General features: G+C 42.8%; 1 protein-coding gene across 1 annotated transcript in view; it reads right to left on the bottom strand.

Moving 5' to 3' along the window:
- Positions 1–26,328, bottom strand: part of LOC128057765 (phospholipid-transporting ATPase IB) — a 402,538-nt gene that overhangs the window by 171,181 nt on the left and 205,029 nt on the right. Inside the window, exon 26 of the mRNA XM_052650261.1 lies at positions 24,382–24,492. Within this exon, the coding sequence (XP_052506221.1) occupies positions 24,382–24,492 (111 nt within the window). The remainder of the gene's footprint in view (positions 1–24,381; positions 24,493–26,328) is intronic.

Consider the following 26,328-nt stretch of genomic DNA (forward strand, 5'->3'; position numbering starts at 1 on the left):
TATACTAATACAGCCTATATATCAAAGTATATATGCTTAATCGTCTGTACAGTTGCAGGTGAAAGTGTCCCTCAGTTTCTTTGGATTAAAGCTTTTTATAAACATGCCACTTATTGTTATAACCAGCTTACAAGTGTAAACTTTTAAATACACAAGCATATTTTAAAACCAAAAAGGAGCAAATTAATATAGAAGAACTCAATAGAAGACAATACACCTGACTGCGATGAAAGTGAGATGACATTAATGACTGAAATAGGTACAACACAGCTATTCTGTTCACCCCTCACTATGGCAAGTTTTTATTATTATATTTGAATGTGTTCAGAGCTCAACTCACGCAGAGGTGTAAATTACCTAGTGTCCACTAGAGACCCTTGAAGAGAGAGTTCATTAAATCCAGCCAAGGTGAGTATCGTTTTGAAACACTTTCACAGTATGTATCTTTCAGGGAAAACTGTTTGTAAATAAATATGTATGACTGACAGCAAAACATATGTAATAATATAAGATTCCCTGATACTTTCCCCATAACAGCCTAATTTTTGTTGCAATGGCCTACTTGAGTTTCAGTGGATTTGGGGAGTGATTTTGTTTTTAATACATATGACAGCTATAACTTCTGGGTGTCTTTTTCCTAACCCTCTTCATTAGAGCATCTATTTACACACATACAAATTAAAATGACATTTTTCTACATATAAAATCAATATGCTAATTTAGGAGACATTTTTAAATATCTATAAAATACATGGAAAAATCACCCACACATTTACTCAAATGTGAGTATGGGGATATATTAATATTTGCCCTTTACTCTTTTTTATATGTGCATATATTTACAGAGCTGAGTTTATATGGTATAAAAAAATGTCATTATCTTAAGGACACTTTCTAGTGGTCATTACAAATACACAGTCATCACATTTTAAAATACGGGTTTAAAATGGGGCAGTAACTGCAAATAAAGTATCAAAAAGTTTCCTACCCATTCTATACTTCACCCTAAAAAGGAGGATTCAATGCAGGTGAAGCCCAAGGGTACAGCCCAGCCACAATGTACAGTTTTGGGGTCAGAAGTGAAGCTGTGAATGGCACTCATATCTGCAAGTTTGTCTTAGTAATTTCATTTTTATATTCTCTTTCAATTCACTGTCATCGTTGTTTTAAGTCACCTTTCCAGACTCTCTCTTTTTTTTTTTTAATTTTTATTTTTACTTTATTTTACTTTACAATACTGTATTGGTTTTGCCATACATTGACTTGAATCCACCATGGGTGTCTGTGACCAATGAGGTAATAAAGCCCCATCTACCAAGTGGCCTCCATCCACTAAGGGGTAGGACAAAGCCTCCTGCTCAGACAGCCAGGAGAGGGTCAGGGTGATGTGGGCAGGTGTCAGAGACCTGAGATTCCACGGGTAGGATCAGGCACTCAGAGCTGGAGTTCTATGGGGCACCCACATTCCTGCAGGATGTTCCTGGATTCACCCAAAAAAACTCCACCAGTGACCCACCAAGGACCCTGCCAAGGAACCTTCGCTGTTTGTGGGCAGTTGTTGAAGGATTCATGGTCTCTGGTGGCTGTTAATTATTTTCCAAAGGAAAATTAAAACTGCTTTCTCCAGTACACAAAATTTACCTTCTTCATCCATGTGACGGTGTTTTCACCGCCCTGGGTCCATGTCCTGTAAAATCTTACCAGTTTAAAACAAATCAAGGCAGGTGATGCTTTTGGGCAACATAATGGCCATTTCCAATGAGATGGTCCCAAACATTCAGAGGCAGAAAACACACAGCCTGCTTCCTAAGCAAATTCCAGAAGCTTGGGTCATAACTGGATTATAGACACAGGTTGAGCCCCTGATCCTAGTCAAGGATCCAGGATCTCAGAGTGATCATAGTTCTCCAAATAGTTACATTAGGGAAATACTGTCCTGCCAACAACAGATTTCAGTTCAGTTTCATGAATAAATGTAAGGAAATGCCCTGTCTACCATGCTTTGATCAGTTTCTTTCCTCACACATTATCCAAGTAACAAAATACAATAAAGGAGAAGAAGCAATTCTAAACTATTAATTTTTTTCCCTCTGTCTTCAGCCAAGAAGATTCAAATGATTTCTTTACTACTTACTCACAGGTCTATTTCTGTAAATGTGAGAATGCTTTTCAGCAAACTCCGAATTTTCTTTTTCTTTTGTAAAATACTTGCTATTAAGTACAGAGTGGGTTGACCATAACCCCACAAAAGGGGGAAAATTCTGTAAGTTTGGTACATGGAATAATAATTCTTCTCCTTATTATTGTATTTGTGAGAAAAACTCACTCAAAAATCATTTATACCCACCAAAAATATACAACTAAAGCAATCTACATCAATGTGCTGACAATCTGTCATCCTAAAGAAATTCCTTCAGCTGTCATTAAGTGAGAATGGAAAAGAAATTGACTAAATATGCTAAAGGTGGGCACAGGAGGTGTTTGCATCTTTGAATTGTGGTTTACTATTTACTGTAATATTCACATTTGAAAGTTAAGGACATGTGTAGAAATATGAGCATTTTAACTATCTTCTTACAACTCAAAAATAATGGGCAGTATGAAGCTGTGACAGCCCGATGGAACCTTTGAACCACATAAACTCTCAAGGATGAGAAAGTGGAATGAAAGAAAACTCCCTAACATGTGAAGGACTTGCATCACTTTCCCAGGCTTTGGCTGTGGTCAGGGAGACAAAGTTTAGTTTGGTCAAGTGTTCCCCAGTTTTATAAGTTATAGAACCAATCTTCTGATCACAGCTCTGTCTGCTGCATCAAAACCCAGGCAGGGGTGCATGGACCAGCCTTAGCAGGCCTACCCATCAAAAACGATTATAAGAAAGTGTGTGAGATAGTGGGCACATGACCTGAGAAAACCTTAATTCAAAAAGACACACGAACCCCAATGTTCACTGCAGCACTATTGACAACAGCCAGGATATGGAAGTGACCTAGATGTACATGGACAGATGAATGGATAAAGAAGATGTCACACACACACACACACACACACACACACACACACACACACACACACACAGGAATATTACTCAGCCATGAAAAGGAAGGAAATCGAGTCAGTTGAAGTAATGTGGATGAACCCAGAGCCTGTCATACAGACTGAATTAAGTCAGAAAAAAGAAAAACAAACACCATATATTAACGCATACATATGGAATCTAGAAAAGTGGAACTGATGAACCTATTTGCAGGGTAGGAATAGAGGCACAGATGTACCGAATGAACTTGTGGACACATGGGGAAAGGAAGGCATGAAATGAGAAAGGAGCACTGACATATATACATCACCATGTGTAAAAGCTAGCTAGTGGGAAGCTGCTGTATCACACAGGGAGCTCAGCTCAGTGCTCTGTGAGGACCTAGAGGGTGGGATGAGGTCGGAGAGGGAGGTTCATGAGGGAGGAGACATACATATACACATAGAGCTGATTCACTTCATCATACAGCAGAAACTAATATAACATTGTAAAGCAATTACAACAAAAAATGTGTGAGATTATGAAAGAGAGACAAACTCTATGTTTATGCATGCATGTGTGTATATGTGTGTGTGTGTGTGTGTGTGTGTGTGTGTGTGTGTGCATGTTGAGAGCAGCAAGAGGACAGGAGGGTAGAAGTTAAATATAAATGAAAGCTTTTCTGATAGATGTGGTGCTTGACCTGATTCAAATATCAGGAAGCAATCAGTAGACTCTCTCTCCACTTATTTGTATTTATTTTTAGATATAATTTATATGCAGTAAAACTGGCCCTGTTCCAGGTACGGTCCCATGAGTTTTAACAACTGCATAGACTTGTGTGGCAAGAGGAAGACCTGGTACTTTCCTATAACTGGGACACGGATGGCTTCAGTGTCTCAGCAGGTCCAGGGGGAAAGGACAGAGGGCAACGTGCCTGGTGCCTAATCATTACATCTCCTGGTGACAGGGTCCTTGTAACCAGGCTGCTTTTTGATGAATGGATTGTTTGTATTAATATATAACACAGCACTGCCCAAAGTGCCTGGCTCAAAGAAACACGAACCAAAATATAGAAAAACTTGTTGGCTGGATGGGGCATTAATTAAAATCAAAATGGGCATAGCTCATTTGTTCCAGTGATTGCGGTTCCTTAATGAGTAACTCCCAAGACTTAGTGGCTCAAAGTGAGGACGTGGTGAATACGGCTTACAGATCTGCCCCTTGGCAAGCTCAGCAGGAAGCAAGCTCTACTACCCTGGCATCAGCTGGGGGAGGGGCTAGCAGCTGAGGCCTCAGAGAGCTGTTAACGAGAAAGCTCTGTGTGCCCTGCCCTTTGCCCTGGTCTTCCTACAACAGGACAGCTGGTTTCCAAGGGTGTTGACCATTTTGTGCTTTACCCTTGGAAGTCACCTAGTGTCCATGGAATATGGAAGAACAAATCTGACTCCATATTGGGTCTATTTCTTTAACATTTATATTCTCCTGCTTTTTCAAGTCAAGAATGTTGCCTGTAGCCTAAAATATACAGGAGAGCCTATTCTCAAGACTCTGATCTTTAAAGGTATAGAACTTCCCATTCATACAGATATAAAAAGTTGCCAGAGAATAATTTGTCTTGTTGAAGGGTTTACAGGACTATTATGACCTGACTTACCTGGACAATGGCAAGAATAAAGGATCCTGACCAAGAAGTTTGCACCAACCAACCACATCCCTCCCATTTTCGTATCAAAGAAGCCTGAAATCAAGCTCGAGGAAGGTGGTTCTTCGGGACAGGAGTCCAGCATCTTCTCAGTCTGCTGGCTTTCCAGATAAACCCACTATTCCTTGCCCCGACAAGTCATCTCCAATTTACCGGAGTGTGGAGAGCAGTACAAGCTTGGACTCAGAAACCTCTGTTGCCTCAGGGTGTCACAACAGTCCACCCTGAATCAGGGAAGGGAAACACGTTCCCAGTGCTTAGCTCAGGAGTGACAGGGGCACTTTGTATGAAGATCATAGGACCTAAAAGACACATTGGTAGCACCCTCTGTGTAAAACAGCATCTGTTGCTCTGCTATGAGCCATCAAATCTGAACTGCTGCCAGAAAGACCTTCTGGAAGAGTACATCTCATCACATCGCTGCTCAGCTCAGCTCAGTTCAGTCGCTCAGCCGTGTCCGACTCTCTGCGACCCCATGAAACGCAGCATGCCAGGCCTCCCTGTCCATCACCATCTCCCGGAGTTCACTCAGACTCACCTCCATCGAGTCTGTGATGCCATCCAGCCATCTCATCCTCGGTCATCCCCTTCTCCTCTTGCCCCCAATCCCTCCCAGCATCAGAGTCTTTTCCAATGAGTCAACTCTTCGCATCAGGTGGCCAAAGTGCTGGAGCTTCAGCTTCAGCATCATTCCTTCCAAAGAAATCCCAGGGCTGATCTCCTTCAGAATGGACTGGTTGGATCTCCTTGCAGTCCAAGGGATTCTCAAGAGTCTTCTCCAACACCACAGTTCAAAAGCATCAATTCTTCAGTGCTCAGCCTTCTTCACAGTCCAACTCTCACATCCATACCTGACCACTGGAAAAACCATAGCCTTGACTAGATGGACCTTTGTTGGCAAAGTAATACCTCTGCTTTTGAATATACTATCTAGGTTGGTCATAACTTTTCTTCCAAGGAGTAAGCATCTTTTAATTTCATGGCTGCAGTCACCATCTGCAGTGATTTTGGAGCCCCAAAAAATAAAGTCTGACACTGTTTCCACTGTTTCCCATCTACTTCCCATGAAGTGATGGGACCGGATGCCATGATCTTCATTTTCTGAATGTTGAGCTTTAAGCCAACTTTTTCACTCTCCTCTTTCACTTTCATCAAGAGGCTTTTTAGCTCCTCTTCACTTTCTGCCATGAGGCTGGTGTCATCTGCATATCCGAGATTATTGATATTTCTCCCGGCAATCTTGATTCCAGCTTGTTTCTTCCAGTCCAGCGTTTCTCATGATGTATTCTGCATAGAAGTTAAATAAGCAGGGTGACAATATACAGCCTTGACATACTCCTTTTCCTATTTGGAACCAGTCTGTTGTTCCATGTCCAATTCTAACTGTTGCTTCCTGACCTGCATGCACATTTCTCAGGAGGCAGGTCAGGTGGTCTGGTATTCCCATCTCTTTCAGAATTTCCCACAGTTTCTTGTGATCCACACAGTCAAAGGCTTTGGCATAGTCAATAAAGCAGAAATAGATGTTTTTCTGGAACTCTCTTGCTTTTTCCATGATCCAGCGGATGTTGGCAATTTGATCTCTGGTTCCTCTGCCTTTTCTAAAACCAGCTTGAACATCAGGGAGTTCACGGTTCACGTATTGCTGAAGCCTGGCTTGGAGAGTTTTGAGCATTGCTTTACTAGCATGTGAGATGAGTGCAATTCTGCGGTAGTTTGAGCATTCTTTGGCATTGCCTTTCTTTGGAATTGGAATGAAACCTGACCTTTTCCAGTCCTGTGGCCACTGCTGAGTTTTCCAAACTTGCTGGCATATTGAGTGCAGCACTTTCACAGCATCATCTTTCAGGATTTGAAACAGCTCCACTGGAATTCCATCACCTCCACTAGCTTTGTTTGTAGTGATGCTTTCTAAGGCCCACTTGACTCCACATTCCAAGATGTCTGGCTCTAGATTAGTGATCACATCAGCATGATTATCTGGGTCATGAAGATCTGTTTTGTACAGTTCTTCTGTGTATTCTTGTCACCTCTTCTTAATATCTTCTGCTTCTGTTAGGTCCATACCATTTCTGTCCTTTATCGAGCCCATCTTTGCATGAAATGTTCCCTTGGTATCTCTAATTTTCTTGAAGAGATCTCTAGTCTTTCCCATTCTGTTGTTTTCCTCTATTTCTTTGCATTGATCACTGAAGAAGGCTTTCTTATCTCTTCTTGCTATTCTTTGGAACTCTGCATTCAGATGCTTATATCTTTCCTTTTCTCCTTTGCTTTTTGCCTCTCTTCTTTTCACAGCTATTTGTAAGGCCTCCCCAGACAGCCATTTTGCTTTTTTGCATTTCTTTTTCATGGGGATGGTCTTGATCCCTGTCTCCCGAGCAATGTCACGGACCTCATTCCATAGTTCATCAGGCACTCTATCTATCAGATCTAGGCCCTTAAATCTATTTCTCACCTCCACTGTATGATCCACTATATAAGGGATTTGATTTAGGTCATACCTGAATGGTCTAGCGGTTTTCCCTACTTTCTTCAATTTGAGTCTGAATTTGGTAATAAGGAGTTCATGATCTGAGCCACAGTCAGCTCCTGGTCTTGTTTTTGTTGACACTGTATAAAGCTTCTCCATCTTTGGCTGCAAAGAATATAATTAATCTGATTTCAGTGTTGACCATCTGGTGATGTCCATGTGGAGTCTTCTCTTGTGTTGTTGGAAGAGGGTGTTTCCTCTGACCAGTGCATTTTCTTGGCAAAACTCTGTTAGTCTTTGCCCTGCTTCATTCTGCACTCCAAGGCCAAATTTGCCTGTTACTCCAGGTGTTTCTTGAGTTCCTACTTTTGCATTCCAGTCCCCTATAATGAAAAGGACATCTTTTTCAGGTGTTAGTTCTAAAAGGTCTTGTAGGTCTTCATAAAACCATTCAACTTCAGTTTCTTCAGCATTACTGGTTGGGGCATAGACTTGGATAACTGTGATATTGAATGGTTTGCCTTGGAGATGAACAGAGATCATTCTGTCATTTTTGAGATTGCATCCAAGTACTGCATTTCAGACTCTTTTGTTGACCATGATGGCTACTCCATTTCTTCTGAGGGGTTCCTGCCCACAGTAGTAAATATATGGTCATCTGAGTTAAATTCACCCATTCCAGTCCATTTTAGTTCGCTGATTCCTAGAACATTGACATTCACTCTTGTCATCTCTTGTTTGACCACTTCCAATTTGCCTTGATTCATGGACCTGACATTCCAGGTTCCTATGCAATATTGCTCTTTATAGCATAGGATCTTGCTTCTATCACCAGTCACATCCACAACTGGGTATTGTTTTTGCTTTGGCTCCATCCCTTCATTCTTTCTGGAGTTATTTCTCCACTGATCTCCAGTAGCATATTGGGCACCTAATGACCTGGGTAGTTCCTCTTTGGGTATCCTATCATTTTGCCTTTTCATACTGTTCATGGGGTTCTCAAGGCAAGAATACTGAAGTGGCTTGCCATTCCCTTCTCCAGTGGACCACATTCTGTCAGACCGCCCCACCATGACCCGCCCGTCATGGGTTGCCCTGCAGGCATGGCTTAGTCATTGAGTTAGACAAGGCTGTGGTCCTAGTGTGATTAGATTGACTAGCTTTCTGTGAGTATGGTTTCAGTGTTTCTGCCCTCTGATGCCCTCCTGCAACACCTACCATCTTACTTGGGTTTCTCTTACCTTGGGTGTGGGGTATCTCTTCACGGCTGCTCCAGCAAAGCACAGCCACTGCTCTATGTTTAAAATGCTGGACTCACCCATACCTGAAGGCTTACCTTCACTCCTGCTGCATTTCTAGGCATTTCTTTTATCCCTAACTTTCAACCATTCAGACCTACTTACAACTTCCCAGCCTTACTTGCACACCCTCTTCCAAGGAAGCCTTCCTTCTTTGCTTTTCTTTGCTTCCTCCCACTTGTTTCTTTAGGAATCATGTCTCCTGAGCTGGGGCCTTCTATAAGATACTGTCCTTAGAAGCAGCAGCCTATATCTGTGCTCCACCAAGAGCAGGGCCTGTGGTCCCCTCCTGGCTCTGCCCCTGGCCAGCCATCTGACCCAGGGTCCCATACATACATTTGCCTGAGTCACAGTTTCCAGGAGCTTCATCCTGTCCATCGAGAGATGCTGATCTCAAGGGCACTTCCTAACAAACACCCCTCATGCCAACCACATCTCAGAGTCTCCTTCTCAGGAATCCCAACCTGAAGTTAATGGCTTAGAATAATTCCAATCTTTTACAATGAAAAATAAAATGCTTGCAACTCATACCACATACTAATCTCCACAATATATAAGGAACGGCTAGAAAATTTTTTTAAAAGGGAAAATGACAGTGTTTATCAAAATTATTAATGCATTTACCCTTTGACATGGAAGTCCCACTTCTGGGAATTTATCCAACACTGCAGCATAATTTGTTAAAGGAAAATGTTGAAGTTGGAAAAAACCCAAGTGCCCATCAAAAGGGGACTGGTTAAATAAGCTATTTACCTAACTGAACACTCTGCTATTGAGGAAGATTGAGGAGGCCCTCCAGATTATGTGGAGAGATTCTTGGGATACACTATGTCACAAAAGTGGGTGCAGAAGAGGTCAGTAGAAAACAGTAGAAGGCCTAATGGTGAATTTCCCAGGTGGCACACTGGTAAACAAACTGCCTGCCAATGTAGGAAACACAAGAGACATGGGTTCAATCCCTGGGTTGGGAAGCTGCCCTAGAAGTGGAAACGGCAACCTGCTCTAGTATTCTTGCCTGGAAAATCCCTAGAAAAAGGAACCTGGCAGGCTATAGGCCATAGGGATCACAAAGAGTCAGACACGACTGAGCATGCTTGTACACACACACACAATGGTGAATAATCATATAATCCAGTATCCATAAACAAATGCCAGAAAGATGTATGAGGGACCCCTTCAGAGGGCAGGGGGCAATGATGTAGAGAGAGTAGAGACAGAGGCAGGTTTATATTTTTCACTTTGGATGGGGTTTTACAGCTTAGAACCACATGACTGCATTGTCTTTCCACAGCATGGAATGGTTTTTTAAACCAATCAGCCAACCAACCTCAAATCCATTTGGAATTAACTTTGGTGACAACAGTGAAGAATTACCAATCCACTGAAATAGTTTTTCCAAATGGCTCCCTGTTGCCCATTAGCATTTATGTCAAGATCTTGGACCCACTCATTTCAAATGCCAGTTTCATCATGACTCAAAGATCCTGCTGGAGTTCAGATCTGTGTGTGTTTTCTCCATTCAGTTTTATGGCTCTGTCCATGCACAGTCCCAGTGGCTTTTCTTGCTATATTTTTATACTATGTTTAACATCTGGCATGACAAATTCTTCTTAACACCCTTATTTTCAAAATTTCCAGGCTCTTTCCTATTTATATTTTCTTATGATCGTCAACGTTTCCTCATCTAAGTAAATAATCATTTTGATACTTTGTCATTTGAAACTCGCTCAGTCATGTCCAACTCTTTGCAACCCCATGGACTATACAGTCCGTGGAATTCTCCAGGCCAGAATACTGGAATGTGTAGCCTTTCCCTTCTCCAGGGAATCTTCCCAACCCAGGGATCAAATCCAGGTCTCCCACATTGCAGGCGGATTCTTTACCAGCTGAGCTATGAGGGAAGCCCCTCGAATTGTCATATATTATACATAGGTATATATGAATATGTATGTATGTATCTGAATGTCTGTGTGTGTGTGCATATTTCTTCATATCCAAGAGTGGGAAGGTCTTCCTGTTTATTCACATTGACTTCTATAATAGTACTTTTCTTACTCTAGCTTAGGACACTTACATTCAATTTTAATATCTGTTTAAGTATAGTTGATTTTTAATGTATTAATTTCTGTTATAAGCAAAGTGATTCATATATACATATATATATATATATATATATATATACATTCTTTTTTGATATTCTTTTCCATTACAGCTTCATCACAGGATATTGAATATATCCTTATGGTTAATGTTTAAGACAAATATTTCTGTAACTCATCATAGGCAGAAAAATTTGATTTTAAATATCATTTTAATTCTATTCTTTAGAATTCCTTCTACTAACTTAATCAGCAACAATAAGACTTAATTGTTTTAAATAGAATTGAGGGTTCTTTTTTTCCATTTGTGCTTAATGTTTAGAAACCACTGATTAGCATTATTTGATATGGGCTGATACCACCAGGGGGATTACACATTGTGGCAGATGCCACAGAAACAGGATAGAAAAGAGAAGCAGCAGATCATCACTCATGACTCCTCTCTGCACAGACTTGGGCCTGAAGCACGGTAACCAGGGTGCTGGCTGTCATTATAGGAAGTAGCTGATGAGAGGAGGGATGAGGGAGGAAGACAAGAGGAGGGATGCAGGAAGACACATCCAGTGAGGGTTCCTGTGGCAGGACTCCCAGGGAATTTCCATCACAGACAGATTCCTATCAGACCACCCAAAGAGAAACAGGAAGGAAAAGCAAGCTTCGAGTGTATTTGTATATACATGGCTCTTGTGCATCTGTGGCAGTGCTCATTCTGGGAGGAACTTCGAGAAAGATGTGACCAGGAGACCTGTGTTAAAACAAGGGCCATCTGCTTGGTGTGATTCAGGTGGGAGGAAAAACCCACAGCTGCTGTATAACTTTCCTATGGTGAGTCTTCCATCAGTCTTTTCAGATACATTTGAGGATAAAGTAACAAGATACTGAGAGTACTTAGTAAGAGCTTTTAATGTTTCCAGAAAGAATCACTAAGTCAAATGCACTAACTCAAATGTTTTACATCAGCTAACGATACTATTACAAGAATGGACCCCGGTGGCCTTTACTATGACCCGTCAAATAGCACAGGAATGCTTTATAGCGCTGCCTTTTGGTTTCTCTGGCAAGTCTCCTCCCTCACCAAAAAAGTCAGGCTATACCAAATGCACCCGACTTTTAAAGATTTAAAATGTGCTCAGCAGCAAGAATAGCAATAAGAACCCAGGAAAACTTACTTTTTATTTTCATACCAACACATACTGATGGCCAGTATCTCACTGTCACCTGCTCTTATGGTAGAGAGCCCAAAGCAGGTGAATTTCAAAGCACCTTTTTGCAGGTGTAACTGGCAGAACTTCTGGATGCTTTAAAACCATAAGTGGAAAGTGCCCAAGATCAACACAGCACTTTACCCAACTGAAAGTCCTGACATTACCTTTTTGACAGCACAATTCCCACCCAGTTTGTACATGAGGAAAGAGGACAGTGTGTTTTCAGGCGATCAGCAGGCACCCAGAAATAGGATTATTTTGGCTTCTATAGCAGACAGGCATCCTGATCCTTTATAGCCTGGAGAGGGACCTTCAGTCCACAAGAGATGGCCTGGCTTTGAAAGAAACCGGCAAATCTCACTCTGGGGGTGAGATTCCGTCCAGCAAAGTCCACCAGAGTGGACTGGGGAGAGGATGCAGTTTTAATGTTTCATTTAAATGCTCCTGATGTAACTCGGGCAGAGTGTGTGAGCACTGAGGGGGTCTAGGCTACATGATAAAATTTGCAGGGGTCACTCTCGGTCAGGACAGAAGATGAGACTGCAAATAATGTGAGAAGAATTATTTCTCAGTTATGAAAACAGGGGCCCATGATACTGGAAAACAATGTATCAGCACCTCAGTTATTAGCAATGCACAGATGGGAAGCAAGCAAACTTCCAGTTAATCTAGCAGATTGGTCCTGGTTGTTTTGCTCAACAGTGATTATCCACAGTTGCAGGGTTTAGGATTATATAATCAGAGCCACACTTAGGGCACAGCATCTACAGAAGCAGTGAGGGAAGCCATGCCTCCTCCCCAGAAGGCTTCCTGTTGTGCGGTAGGGGGACTAGAAAACTTGTTCCTGTTCTGGGGAGAAGCAGGGACGAGAAGCGTCTCAAGCCTGTGAACACAGTGTAGCTGTAAGGGTATCAGATATGAAATAACTTATAGGGATGCTAAAGGCTGATGTGATGTGAGGGCTGCTATGTGGCTGGCTAAAGGCTTTCCATGGTGATTTCACTTAATCCTCACCAACTTTCTGATGCACGTGCTTTCTTATCATCATTTTACAGAGAAGGACACAGGCTGGGAGTGGTCTGGGGCTTAGTCTGCATGGCACAAACTGGAGGCAAAGCCCCCCGGTGGAGCCTCTGGCCATGGCCAATGCTGCCATGGCGATGGTGCCCTGGGCTAATGGTCACCAGCCAGACAGTGGATGGAAGTGTGGCTCTAGCAGACAAGTGTGGGCCGCTGGTCTCTCTCTTCCTGGAGGGGTTAAGCAGACAACATTCACCAGGCTGACTCACCCGTCCACTACCACCATCTTGATTTATTATGAAATCAAGATGTCATCCCAGTGTCATCCTAGTCAAACTTGACTCCAGCCCTTCCTTAAACTATGATATTATCTGGAGTTTATTGACTTCCTGGCCCTTGGTTCTCAACCCCCTGGGATTGGGTTTCCAGAACTCCCCAACCATGGGAAACTCTATTCCTATAAAGGAATACTGTGCTGTGTTTAGTCACTCAGTTGTGTCCAACTCTTTGTGACCCCATGGACTGTAGGCCACCAGGCTCCTCTGTCCATGGGATTCTCCAGGCAAGAATACTAGAGTAGGTTGCCATGCCCTCCTCCAGGGGATCTTCCCAACCCAGGAATTGAACCCAGGTTTCCAGCATTGCAGGTGGCTTCTTTACCAGCTGAGCTACCAGTGAAGACCATAAAGGAATACCATTCAGCAATAAAAAAGAATAAACTACTGACACTGTCAACAACGTGGGTGAATCCCAAATGCATTATGCTGCAAGGAGAAGCCAGCATGACCACACACTCTGCAGTTACATGCCTATGAAATTCTAAGAAAGGCAAAACTATAGCATCAGAAACCAGACCAGTCATTTCCAGGGACTGGGTATGGGGGTAGAAGCTGATACAAAGGGATCTGGGGGAGGTTTGGGTAATGATGACACTGTTTTATATCTGAGAGTGGCAATGCATTTGTTAAGATTCACAGAACTGTATGCTAAAAAGTAGCAACTTTGTTCCTGCAAATTACACCTTATGAAATAGGAAATGGCATACCTTATAATAAATACTTTCAAAGGAATAAGGGAAACTAATTAGGTGAAACTAATGAGGTAACAGCTTCTAATTAATAGCCCATGTTGTGAAAAAGCAATTTTCAAATTGACAAGTGTCCCACAACAGATTATCAGAACAACGTGCAGCTTAGTTAAGGAGCAATGATAAACTTAATCCAATGATCCCCAGATAAGAGAAGCCAACATTTAATCAATATTCTTTTAATGGTGTGCTTTGGAGGTATTGGCAGCATCTGATTGCACACATCTACTTTGTTTCCCCTTGTTTGAAAGATCAAGCAAGAAAATATATACATTACTCTTGAGCTTTCTTGAAATAGTCTACTGGGTCTGCAAGGACCTTGGAAATAAGAAGGAAAGGGCACCTGTTGGAAAACCAATACAGGGGCTCAAATGAGCTTTGAGAATGCAGCAGAGATTAACTACCACTTAAGGGTACAGGCCTTTACTGGAGGGAAGATGAGTTTCTAATGTGGTGCTTATTAATAGGAATGATTTCAACTAAAAGTCAAAGCCAGAAAGCTCTCAAGTACAAGAAACAGAAAGATGAATTGCATTACCATAAGTAATTACATTTTACTTGCCTATAAAAGATATTTTAAAACTATGAGCCATGCTACCATACGACCCAGCAGTCTCACTCCTGGGCACATATTCAAAAAAGTTGAAAACTCTAATTCAAAAAGATACATGCACCCTAATGTTCATAGCAGCACCATTTAAGATAGTCAAGCCATGGAAGCAAGTTAAATATTTATGGATAAAGAAGATCTGATATATATAAACATGCACACACACACCAAGAATGAAATATTAGCCATAAAAAAGAACGCAATAATACCATTTGCAGCAACATGGATGGACCTAGGGATTATCATACTAGGTGAAGTCAGGATAAAGACAAATATCATACACTATCACTTCTACATGTAATCTTACTTATTTACAAAACAGAAATAGACTCACAGATGCAAAAAAATTTATGGTTATGAAAGTGGAAAGGGGATGGATAAATTAGGAGTTTGGGATTAGCAAACACATACTACTACATATAAAGTAAACAACAAGGACCTACTATATAGCACAGGGAACTATGTTCAATATGTAACCTATAATGGAAAAGATTTTTCTGCCATTGGAGTCACACATCATCAATCAATACACTCTGTCTGTTACTGTTACTGCCCCCTTGCCACTGCCGACTTTGTCATCTACAGAAGGTGCCTTCTGTTGTCCCTTTGTATCTTCTGGGTGTATAATCAAATTCTCCATTTTTTAGAAAACTTTTTAAAAATTAGTTTTGGGCTGTTCTGTGTGGCATGTGGGATCTTCATCCCCAGCTAAGGATTGAAACCATGTACCCTGCAGTAAAAGCACAAAGTCTTAACCACTAGACCACTAGGGTAGTCCTGAATCCTCCATTCTTGATCTTGGACCTTCTACCACACCTGCTCAGCCCAGGGTCCCCCAGTGTACAGAGATGAACACAGACAGGTAGGAATCACAATGGATTTATGCCAAGACATTATCTCAAAATTAACTATAAAAATGAAAGGAAACCACTTTCACCACTACTATTCAACATAGTTTTGGAAGTTTTGGCCACAGCAATCAGAGCAGAAAAAGAAATAAAAGGAATCCAAATTGGAAAACAAGAAGTAAAACTATCACTGTTTGCAGATGACATGATACTCTACGTAGAAAACCCTAAAGACTCCACCAGAAAATTACTAGAGCTCATCAATTAATATAGTAAACTTGCAGGATATAAAATCAACATACAGAAATCCCTTGCATTCCTATACACTAATAATGAGAAAATAGAAAAAGAAATTAAGGAGACAATTCCATTTACCATGAAAAGAATAAAATACTTAGGAATATATCTACCTAAAGAAACTAAAGACCTCTATATAGAAAACTATAAAACAATGGTGAAAGAAATCAAAGAGGACACTAATAGATGGAGAAATATACCATGTTCACGGATCAGAAGAATTAGTATATTGAAAATGAGTATACTACCCAAAGCAATCTATAGATTCAATGCAATCCCTATCAAGCTACCAATGGTATTTTTCACAGAGCTAGAATAAATAATTTCACAATTTGTATGGAAATACACAAAACCTCGAATAGCCAAAGCAATTTTGAGAAAGAAGACTGGAACTGGAGGAATCAACCTGCCTGACTTCAGGCTCTACTACAAAGCCACAGTCATCAAGACAGTATGGTACTGGCACAAAGACAGAAATATAGATCAATGGAACAAAATAGAAAGCCCAGAGATAACTCCACACACCTATGGACACCTTACCTTTGACAAAGGAGGCAAGAATATACAATGGAGAAAAGGTAATCTCTTTAACAAGTGGTGCTGGGAAAACTGGTCAACCACTTGTAAAAAAATGAAACTAAAACACTTTCTAACACCATACACAAAAATAAACTCAAAATGGATTAAAGATCTAAACGTAAGACCAGAAACTATAAAACTCCTGGAGGAGAACATAGGCAAAACACTCTCCGACATACATCACAGCAGGATCCTCTATGACCCACCTCCCAGAATATTGGAAATAAAAGCAAAAATAAACAAATGGGACCTAATTAAAATTAAAAGCTTCTGCACAACAAAGGAAACTATAAGCAAGGTGAAAAGACAGCCTTCAGAATGGGAGAAAATAATAGCAAATGAAGCAACTGACAAAGGATTAATCTCAAAAATATACAAGCGACTCCTGCAGCTCAATTCCAGAAAAATAAATGACCCAATCAAAAAATGGGCCGAAGAACTAAACAGACATTTCTCCATAGAAGACATACAGATGGCTAACAAACACATGAAAAGATGCTCAACGTCACTCATTATCAGAGAAATGCAAATCAAAACCACAATGAGGTACTATTTCACACCAGTCAGAATGGCTGCTATCCAAAAGTCTATAAGCAATAAATGCTGGAGAGAGTGTGGAGAAAAGGGAACCCTCTTACACTGTTGGTGGGAATACAGACTAGTACAGAGACATTACTTTGCCGACTAAGGTCCGTCTAGTCAAGGCTATGGTTTTTCCACTAGTCATGTATGGATGTAAGAGTTGGACTGTGAAGAAGGCTGAGCGCCGAAGAATTGATGCTTTAGAACTGTGGTGTTGGAGAAGACTCTTGAGAGTCCCTTGGACTGCAAGGAGATCCAACCAGTCCATTCTGAAGGAGATCAGCCCTGGGATTTCTTTGGAAGGAATGATGCTAAAGCTGAAGCTCCAGTACTTTGGCCACCTCACGCGAAAAGTTGACTCATTGGAAAAGACTCTGATGCTGGGAGGGATTGGGGGCAGGAGGAGAAGGGGACAACAGAGGATGAGATGGCTGGATGGCTCACTGACTCGATGGACATGAATCTGAGTGAACTCCGGGAGTTGGTGATAGACAGGGAGGCCTGGCGTGCTGTGATTAATGGGGTCGCAAAGAGTCGGTCACGACTGAGCGACTGAACTGAACTGAACTGAACAGCCACTAGGAAGAACAGTGTAGAGATTCCTTAAAAAACTACAAATAGAACTGCCATATGACCCAGCAATCCCACTGCTGGGCATACACACTGAGGAAACCAGAATTGAAAGAGACACGTGTACCCCAATGTTCATCACAGCACTGTTTATAATAGCCAGGACATGGAAGCAACCAAGATGTCCATCAGCAGACAAATGGATAAGAAAGCTGTGGTACTTATACACAATGGAGTATTACTCAGCCATTAAAAAGAATACATTTGAATCAGTTCTAATGAGATGGATGAAACTGGAGCCGATTATACAGAATGAAGTAAGCCAGAAAGAAAAATACCAATACAGTATACTAATGCATATACATGGAATTTAGAAAGATGGTAACAATAACCCTGTATGCGAGACAGCAAAAGAGACACAGATGTATAGAACAGTCTTTTGGACTCTGTGGGAGAGGGCGAGGGTGGGATGATTTGGGAGAATGGCATTGAAACATGTATAATATCATATGTGAAACAAATTGCCAGTCCAGGTTCGACGCAGGATACAGGATGCTCGGGGCTGGTGCACAGGGATGACCCAGAAGGATGATAAGGGGAAGAGGGTTCAGGATGGGGAGCATGTGTACACTGTGGCAGATTCATGTTGATGTATGGCAAAACCAATACAATATTGCAAAGTAATTAGCTTCCAACTGAAATGAATAAATTTATACTTTAAAAACAAAAGAAAACCTGGTTTCAACAGTTTTAGGAAACCTAGTCTCTACTGGCAGAGAAAGGAAAGGAGAAAATGCATTTCAGGAGAGAAAATCAAACAGGAAAATGGCAAGAAAAAACAGTAGATGAAAAACCTAACTGGTAAAATCAACTTCCTGAGAGTGAAAAGTCTATTTGAGAGTGTCAGTTGAAATAGAAGTTAGTTTGTGTAGGAAAGTGTGTGTGCTCATGTGCTCAGTCATGTCCGATTCTTTGTGACCCCATGGACTGTACCTGCTAGACTTCTCTGTCCATGGCAAGAATACTGGGATGGTTTGTCATTTCCTTCTGAGGGGATCTTCCCAACCCAGGGATCGAACCCATGTCTCGTCTCCTGCATTGGCAGGTGGATTGTTTACTACTGAGTCACCTGGGAAGCCCGTAAAGTGTGTAAAGAATGCAATCAAAATTATACTTCACTCTCAAAAGATGAGATTCAACACACTGTAAAATGAATTAACTGTCTAATACTTGGAGGGGATATTTCTCCATGTGAAAATTCCACCAGGAAAGATTTAAGGTTAGACCAGAAAGGCATTTCCTAAAAGGCAAGACACACAGTACAAAGTGCAAACCTTCCCCTCTATCCTAAAAACAAAAAACAAACAAACAAACAAGAAAACCAGAAAGTCTGACAGTTTCCTAGAGGCTGGCCTCTACTGAAACCCATTCAGTTGAGTGTGTGTTTATTGGGTGCTGGTCACTCATTGTGCCTGGACATCCCCACCGATCTGGTGGATAGAGAAGCACCCAGTACTGCCCTGTATGGAGCTGTCTCTGGAAGCAGGAGGCCTTCACGAAGGGAAGCGAGTTGGAACCTGTGAGCTTTAATGCAGACCAGACGTGATGAGCTGGACACTTTGCTGGGTTTGGGTGTTTTGTTTTGTTTTTCCTTTTTTGGCCCAAGTACCAGGTGGTGGGGAAACGTGGTCACCTGGAATAACGCATACTGTAGAGCTCTCGAAGTCTTTTTTTGTTTTTGGACTTGCGCCTCTTTTTTTTTTTTTTTAAATTCCAGGGAGGCTTAAACATTTTATGGAGTTAGAGACTCAATTTTTATAACAGCTATGGCTGAATACTTTTTTCTTCCAGAACGCTGAATCTTTCTAACGATCCTCTTAGGTAAGGCAGCTGCGAAAACATCATTAAAAAAGTATATATTGTCACCTGTAAAAAGCAGTAAGAGTCTATTTTTATAAAGTTCAAAGTGCTTGGGTATCTGGTGGGGGGATCCCTCCGGACTGCTAAGACGTCTCTGGCTTGGTGACCGTTCCTCTCTCTTACTCCTCCCCTCGCCTTCTGCTAACACACTCCCAGCTCTAAGGACCAGCAGCGACCAACTAGGCTTTGAGAGGCTGGTCCTGAGCCCACGTCTAACTAGTTCTGCAGCCGCCTTCCCACTGAAACACAAAATCCCAACAAAATGTACTTTTCCCCCATTGTTTACTTGTATTATTTCTCTACAGAGCTGAAATAAACAGGGAATGGGATGGGAACAGCAGGTGTGGGCTCCCCCTGGTACATGGGTCTAACCTTCCCCTCCAGCCTCTCCTTATCCTTCAGGTGTTGACTTGTTTCGTCATAGAACTTGGAGGCTGCCACTCTTCCTGGATATGAAGCACGCCTTCTGACAGATCTCATTGCAAGCATCTTCCTGGAAGTCATCTGAGTGGTGGGTGCTTGTCTTTGTGTCCCCTCACTTGACTCCAAAACCCAGGGCTCTGTCTTGTTCATCTGGATCCCGTGTGTGCGTACTAAGTCGATTCAGTCGTGTCCAACTCCTTGCGACCCCATGAACTGTAGACTGTCAGGCTCCTTTGTCCACGGGATTCTTCAGGCAAGAATACTGGAGTGGGTTGCTGTGCCCTCCTCCAGGGGATCTTTCCAACCCAGTGATCAAACCTGTGTGTCTTACATCTACTTGTGTTTGCAGGAGGGTTCTTTACCACAACCCCAAAATGCAATAGTTTAAATCTCTATTTCTTATTAGGTGGTAATATTTCCAGACCACCAGGCTGATATGCATCCCATTTCCTGGCCTGTATTCGATACCAATTTAATGACCCCAAGAAAACATTAAAATTTCTTATATATGGTGCCAAAAATAAGTAGGCACTCACTCTAAGTGGTATAAAAGTTCTCATTTTTTTTTCACTTCGATACCTATGTGTCATGGTTATTCTCTGTATTAGGAACCACCAACTGCTCACCTTCATGATGGCCAGGATTCATGCCCCAGGTTAAAACTACAGAAGTACATTAAAGGTCTCAGCTTACCATCTGTCTGCCACACTGACAGACACATTTTCTGGAGCTGCTTTAACTGTGGAACATGCCTATTCCAGAATGAAAACCGAATCCCAGCCTCCAAGAGCAACAGAGCTCCTGTCTGGCTTCCAGGCACCTCCTCTGGCCACTCCAGAGGCCACCCATGCCCTCCTTGCTTCTGCTAATTCAAAGCACACTCCCCTCCAACTGGCTGATAGGGGTCCCACCTGCTTGGCCAGCTTGTGAAGCCACCCCTCTCTCCCAAGTCAGCCCCATGACAAGGTTTCTCCTTCTGAGAAGTATAGTCCATCTGGTCACAGACATTAAACTCAGCATCTGCTTAGTTTTAGTACAAAACTACGTGTAAAGTTTGTCTCTCAAGCCTTCAATAAGCTGATGTGCATTTTTTTGGTTTCCCCTCAATGTGACTAAAGCAGCCAAATGCTTGTGACATTCTTTAACATTTTAGCAAAAAATTGTGGCAAAATTCACATAAAGTTCACTGTCTTAACCATTTCCAAGTGTGTAGTTCAGTGACATCAGTACATACATCCACACACGTGTGCTCAGTCATTCGTGTCTGACTCTTTGCGACCCCATGGACTGTAGCTCTCCAGGCTCCTGTGTCCATGGGATTCTCCAGGCAAGAGCACTGGAGTGGGTGGCCATTTACTCCTCCAGGGGATCTTCCCAACCCAGGGATCAAACCCAAATCTCGTCTCCTGCATTGGCAGGCAGGTTCTTTACCATTGCGCCACCATATACATTCACACTGTTCTGCAACCATTATCACTGTCCATCCGCAGGACTCTCTGTGACATTTTTGTTTGTCATCATCTGTAAGAGGCAGACAGAAAACTGCCTATTAGTTTCTAATGATGAAAACTCCATTTTAATTCATGGAACTGTACACCAAGAAATGGTATATCTCACGGTGTATTAATTATACTTTAAAACAGTGATGTCTGCCCATTCAAGCATCTCTAATGCAGGCAGGATGGGCTTTCTGAAACATACATCTGAGCAGTCCCACTGCCTGGCACAGAATTTGGAGCATGGGTGCTCCAAATTGTTGGCAACGAATAAGTGAATGAATTCAACTCCTCTCTTCAAACTTGTCAAGGGTTCCTGTGTCTAACACTTTCACTGTTAATTTAAGTCATGTAATGAACCTTCTTGGTAGCTTCCATGGTGGATCAGTGGTAAAGAATCCACCTGCAATGCAGGAGACATGGGTTTGATCCTTGGGTTGGGAAGATCCCCTGGAGGAGGAAATGGCAACTCACTCCAGTATTCTTGCTTGAAGAATCCAATGGACAGAGGAGCCTGGTAGGTTACAGTCCATGGGGTCACGAAGAACTGGGTATGACTTTGCAACTAAACAATAACAACAAATGATTCTCCTACTCATGGCTAATACGTGTGTGTGCATGCATGATAGCTTTGTATTGTATTGATACCTTTTTTAGTTGGCAAATTATTTCAAGTTTGTATTTTTAAGTGATAGTTACATGTATCACAGGGCATCTGAGATGAGAACGTCCTGGCTATTGCAAAGAGTCTCTTCTTGAGTTACAACAAAACCATTTAAGAAAAATACACAATATATTTAATTTATTCTCCCATAAGTAATTAACTACAAGGTAACCTTTAGAATGCAAAACTTTTGATTGCAAATGAGCAAATCAAATCATAACCATCTTTGATCTTTCAGCTCAAAATACACTAAAACAGCATGCACATAGTACTTTCCTATGTTTGAATTATGCTTGAAGCGCACCCACTGATGCCGTGAAGGTTATGTAGCAATGGCAGACGCAGTCTGAGTCAGTGCTCTGTCTGGGCTCAGGAAGGATTTCGTTTCCTATTTTAAAATGAAGATCCCCCCAGCCATACCAAGGAGAAAATTGGGCATAGAGCAGTGGAGACACTGTATTTTATATATAATGTTTTAAAAGCCTGATTATGCAAGACTGTTTAACCCCTGCTGCTCAGCCACAATAGCCAGTATTAATGTAAGGAACTTGCCTGGCATGTTCAGAGTTGAAAGTGTGCCAAACAGAATTTTTCAGACAGACTGAAATTGTACTCGTCTCAGAGTCAGCTCACTGGAAGCTTTTCTTTTTTTAAAAGGAAAAAGCCAAGATAGTAGGTGTCAATGACTAAGAAGGGCCCCCAAGGAAGCTCTGGAAAGCTCCAGGGTTGAGGCTTCATGGGGACGGTTCTGATAAGAAGTCTAGACTATCTGTAATGTGCTGATCATGAGGAAAACCAGATTATTGCGCAAGCTTCTGAAGCCAGCAGCTTCAGGAGACGAACGTGCACATGAGACACACTGACACGTGGGAACTTGCTGACACCAGGGCCTCGGTGCTCCTCTCCCCAGACCACAGCCCCAATTATCTGTGACCCCGAGTGACACTCAGGAGTGACTCCTGTTACAGATGCAGAAAAGGCTGTGGGGAGGCGGCTGGAAAGCATCTTTAAGCACCAAAAGGGAACTGTAAGAATGCGGACAGAAAGAAGGCAGAAACCACAGCATCTATGATGGATAACATCTGAAAGCTCTTACTCAGAGAGCGTGGAGTTGAACACGGCAGCACCAGATGAGCAGAAGAGGCAAGCGGGCTGCCCTATGTGGGGGTAAGAAAAACATATCCCTTCTTCTAGGTTTTCCTATGTTTCAGCCGCTTTGGCTGGGCACCCTTGTGCAGTGAACAACCTATGCAACTTGGGGAAATTACTTGGTAGGAGTTTGGCTACAGAAAGTGAAAGTGAAGTCCCTCAGTCGTGTCCGACTCTTAGTGACCCCATGGACTTCAGCCTACCAGGCTCCTCCATCCATGGGATTTTCCAGGTGAGAGTACTGGAGTGGGATGCCATTGCCTTCTCCAAACTGCCTACAGAGGGAGGGATGCAAACCTCTAGGTCTGAGCTGACTCTTCAACAGGAAGGAGCAGATGATTTGGTCAAGAAATGGTTAACCGCAGTTCCACTAGCAAACCCCGTGTCCCACGATCTGAGCTGAGCCTTTTCAGGGACCACATCAGAAACAGTGGATCTATGCCTCGGTTATTATTTCTGCCAAGAGTGGAGAAACCAGACACAAAATAACCCACACCACACACAATGACCACTGCTTCCCTATTTCCCCAGAGTGACTGCCTGTTGCCTCTTTCCTAAACACATCTGGAAATCTCTTAGTCGTGACGGCCACACCTTTATAGTAGAGCCGCTCCAAAGGAGGAGGAACAAGGTGGCTGGTGCTCCCATCGGAGCGGAACTTGAAGTGTCCTTTCCACTCGGCCCTGGGCCAGCACCTCTGCCCCGCTGGTCTCTCCAACCAGCGTGTGTATTTCACTTACAGCCTAATCCACGTCTTGAAAAACAGGCTGGCGACTCAATGCGTTCATTGAGACATTTTTAATTATGTTCCTGGCTTCCTCCCCACTCAATCCCACATCCTCCCAGCTAAAGCGGCAGCATCCACATGTCCCAGAAGCAAGAACCAAAAGCTCAGGAAGCCTGCAGAGTCCGTGAGACATCCAGCAAGAAACCCTTCCATTCAGTGAAGAAAAACCAGACTAGGTTGCCTAGGAACGACTCAGCACCCACCACGCCAGGTGCCAATGTCTGCTGCCAGGCTCTGGCCATTGAGGGTTGGGCGAGGGTGTGAGTGACAGCAGGAGGGACATGCAGAGGAGAGGGCCTTGCCCTGTCCGTCTGTCCACCAGGGAGAGAGAGAAGGGCACATGCTGTGGAGAAGGCAGCCATGGACGTCTGACTTTTGGTCCAACAAAACTAGATCTGGAAGGTGTCCCCAGCTTCAAAGAGGCTGAGTGGATGTCATAGGTTTCCACATGTCAGGGGAGCATCTTTTATGTTTTGAACAAAACCCTTCCTTGAAGTCACCTAATGTCCCTCTGATAAGGACCCTCCTCCTGAAGGAAGGGGCCAGCCCTGCTCACCTCAATGATGTAGAGCACCACGTTCTTGTAGAAACAGTACAAGATGCACTTGGTTACCCGGTTGTAGCTCCAGGCGCCGTGAACCAGCAGGAGCTTCTCCAAGTAGGAAAACTGAAAAAGGAAAGAAAGAGGGTCTGGAATGTCCTTCAGAGGAGAAGATGGGCTAGGGAGTGGAGGAACCAGGATTCTGCTGGTGACCAAGAACACCACTCGCTTTAGAGGCAGAGCTTTTGGGCCAGGTGAGGACTAAGATCTCCTCTTTAAGCTACAGAGATATGCTTTTCCCCAGTTACACAGCTAGACTTCCAATCGCTGTCTTGTGAAATTCTATTTACCCTGATGCTTTTAGGATATTAATTATTAAAAGGAGGTGACCAACCAGAATTGGAAGAAAAGAGCAGTGCAATCAGAAGCTTCTATTCAATCACCAATTTTGTAATGACAACAGGAGTAAGGGACAGGGACCGTCATGTACCTGTATCCTTTTAAGAAGAGGGATGCGCATGTAGACACTACCTATTCCTATTTCCACTGTCAGCCTGCAGGTGAAAGACAATGACACTCCACACACAGAGACACACACGCTCTGCCCTCCACTTCTAGACCCATCTCCTTCCCCTTTTTCTGGCCTCCAACAAGTAAGAGCCCCTCTTGCTAAAATGTGATATAGTCATCCATCCAAATAAAACATCAACATGCAGCTGACACCAAGTTGAGAGTGATGTAATGGCTTAGCTCTCACAGTCTGAAATATTCAACAATATTCCAATAAAATACTCAAATCCTCCTCGGGGCAGGGGGTCTTTGGACACCACTCCAATCCTATCTCCTCAGCCTCCCCTTAGCCTGGCTTTGCCTTCTGGGTCCTATTTCACAAAAACCTCCAAAAGTGTGAACAAGGAGCCGGAGGGAGGGAGATGGGCTGTTTTGGGGGTCATAGTCTGGGCGTGTTCTGGCGGTATGCATTGTTAGGGGTGATCCTGCTTCACTTCATGGTTCCTATGTATTCAGTTAGCCTCTCCTGGCACTGAGTCCTCCTTGGTTGCCTTGAACTAAAACCTTATCTCCTGTTCTGAGTCTCAGGGCAGCCCACAAACTCAAATCTGTCACTCTCCCAGGAGAGAGGACCATGCACAGATACTAGGAGTTCTGCCGTTGTCAACTTCCTATTAACTTTAGGTTACTTTTGAAATTACATTTAACCATCTACAGAAAAGGAAAACTGGCCAAAGATATAGTATTTTTTAAACACTTTTTCCAGAGGAGGCCACATAATATCTGGTGTTAACACTAAGGACAGGAGCTCAAGCCACGTGAACCACATCTGGGCAAGTTTCTGCAGATGGCTTGTCTCTGTGTGGCTCCAAAAGCTGAATGAGACTCTGGAGTGACAGGAGCGGGTACATGTGGAGAAATAAAGCTTCCCATACAGGGTCATCAAGGATTCCAAGGGGAATGGCTAAACAAATAAAGAGGAAGCTTGTGTTTGACCTGGACCCCCTGGCGTTCAACCTTCCATGAGTACAGAGAACATCTGCTGGAACCATCCAGAAGGCCCTGGCTTAGTGCTACAGTGATTTCTTTTCAGAAAACAAAACAAAACAAAATCCTAAATCAAAATGCTGTTTTCATGAGTTTGCTCGAAAAACATTAAGGAGGCAGGGGGCAGAAATGACTCTCTCCAAGAACAGGCAGCGGAGGGCTGGAGACACAGCATGACACGGGCTGGCCCCGCACAGTAAGGCCCCAACGGGCCGGCTGGCAGCCTGGGGCCACCCCGTGGACACAGCACAGGTCAGCTGGGGAGAAACAGAACCAGGGCTTTGCCGACTTCATCATTTTCCCAAGGACAAGTCTTTGAGCTAACCTTTTTTTCCTTCTGGATATAACTTTCCAGGGCACATTCTCAAGAATCCAATCAAAAACGTGCTCATCCACATTAAAATA

The sequence above is a fragment of the Budorcas taxicolor genome, chromosome 12 (genome assembly GCF_023091745.1).
Source record: "Budorcas taxicolor isolate Tak-1 chromosome 12, Takin1.1, whole genome shotgun sequence".
Classification (NCBI taxonomy): domain Eukaryota; kingdom Metazoa; phylum Chordata; class Mammalia; order Artiodactyla; family Bovidae; genus Budorcas; species Budorcas taxicolor.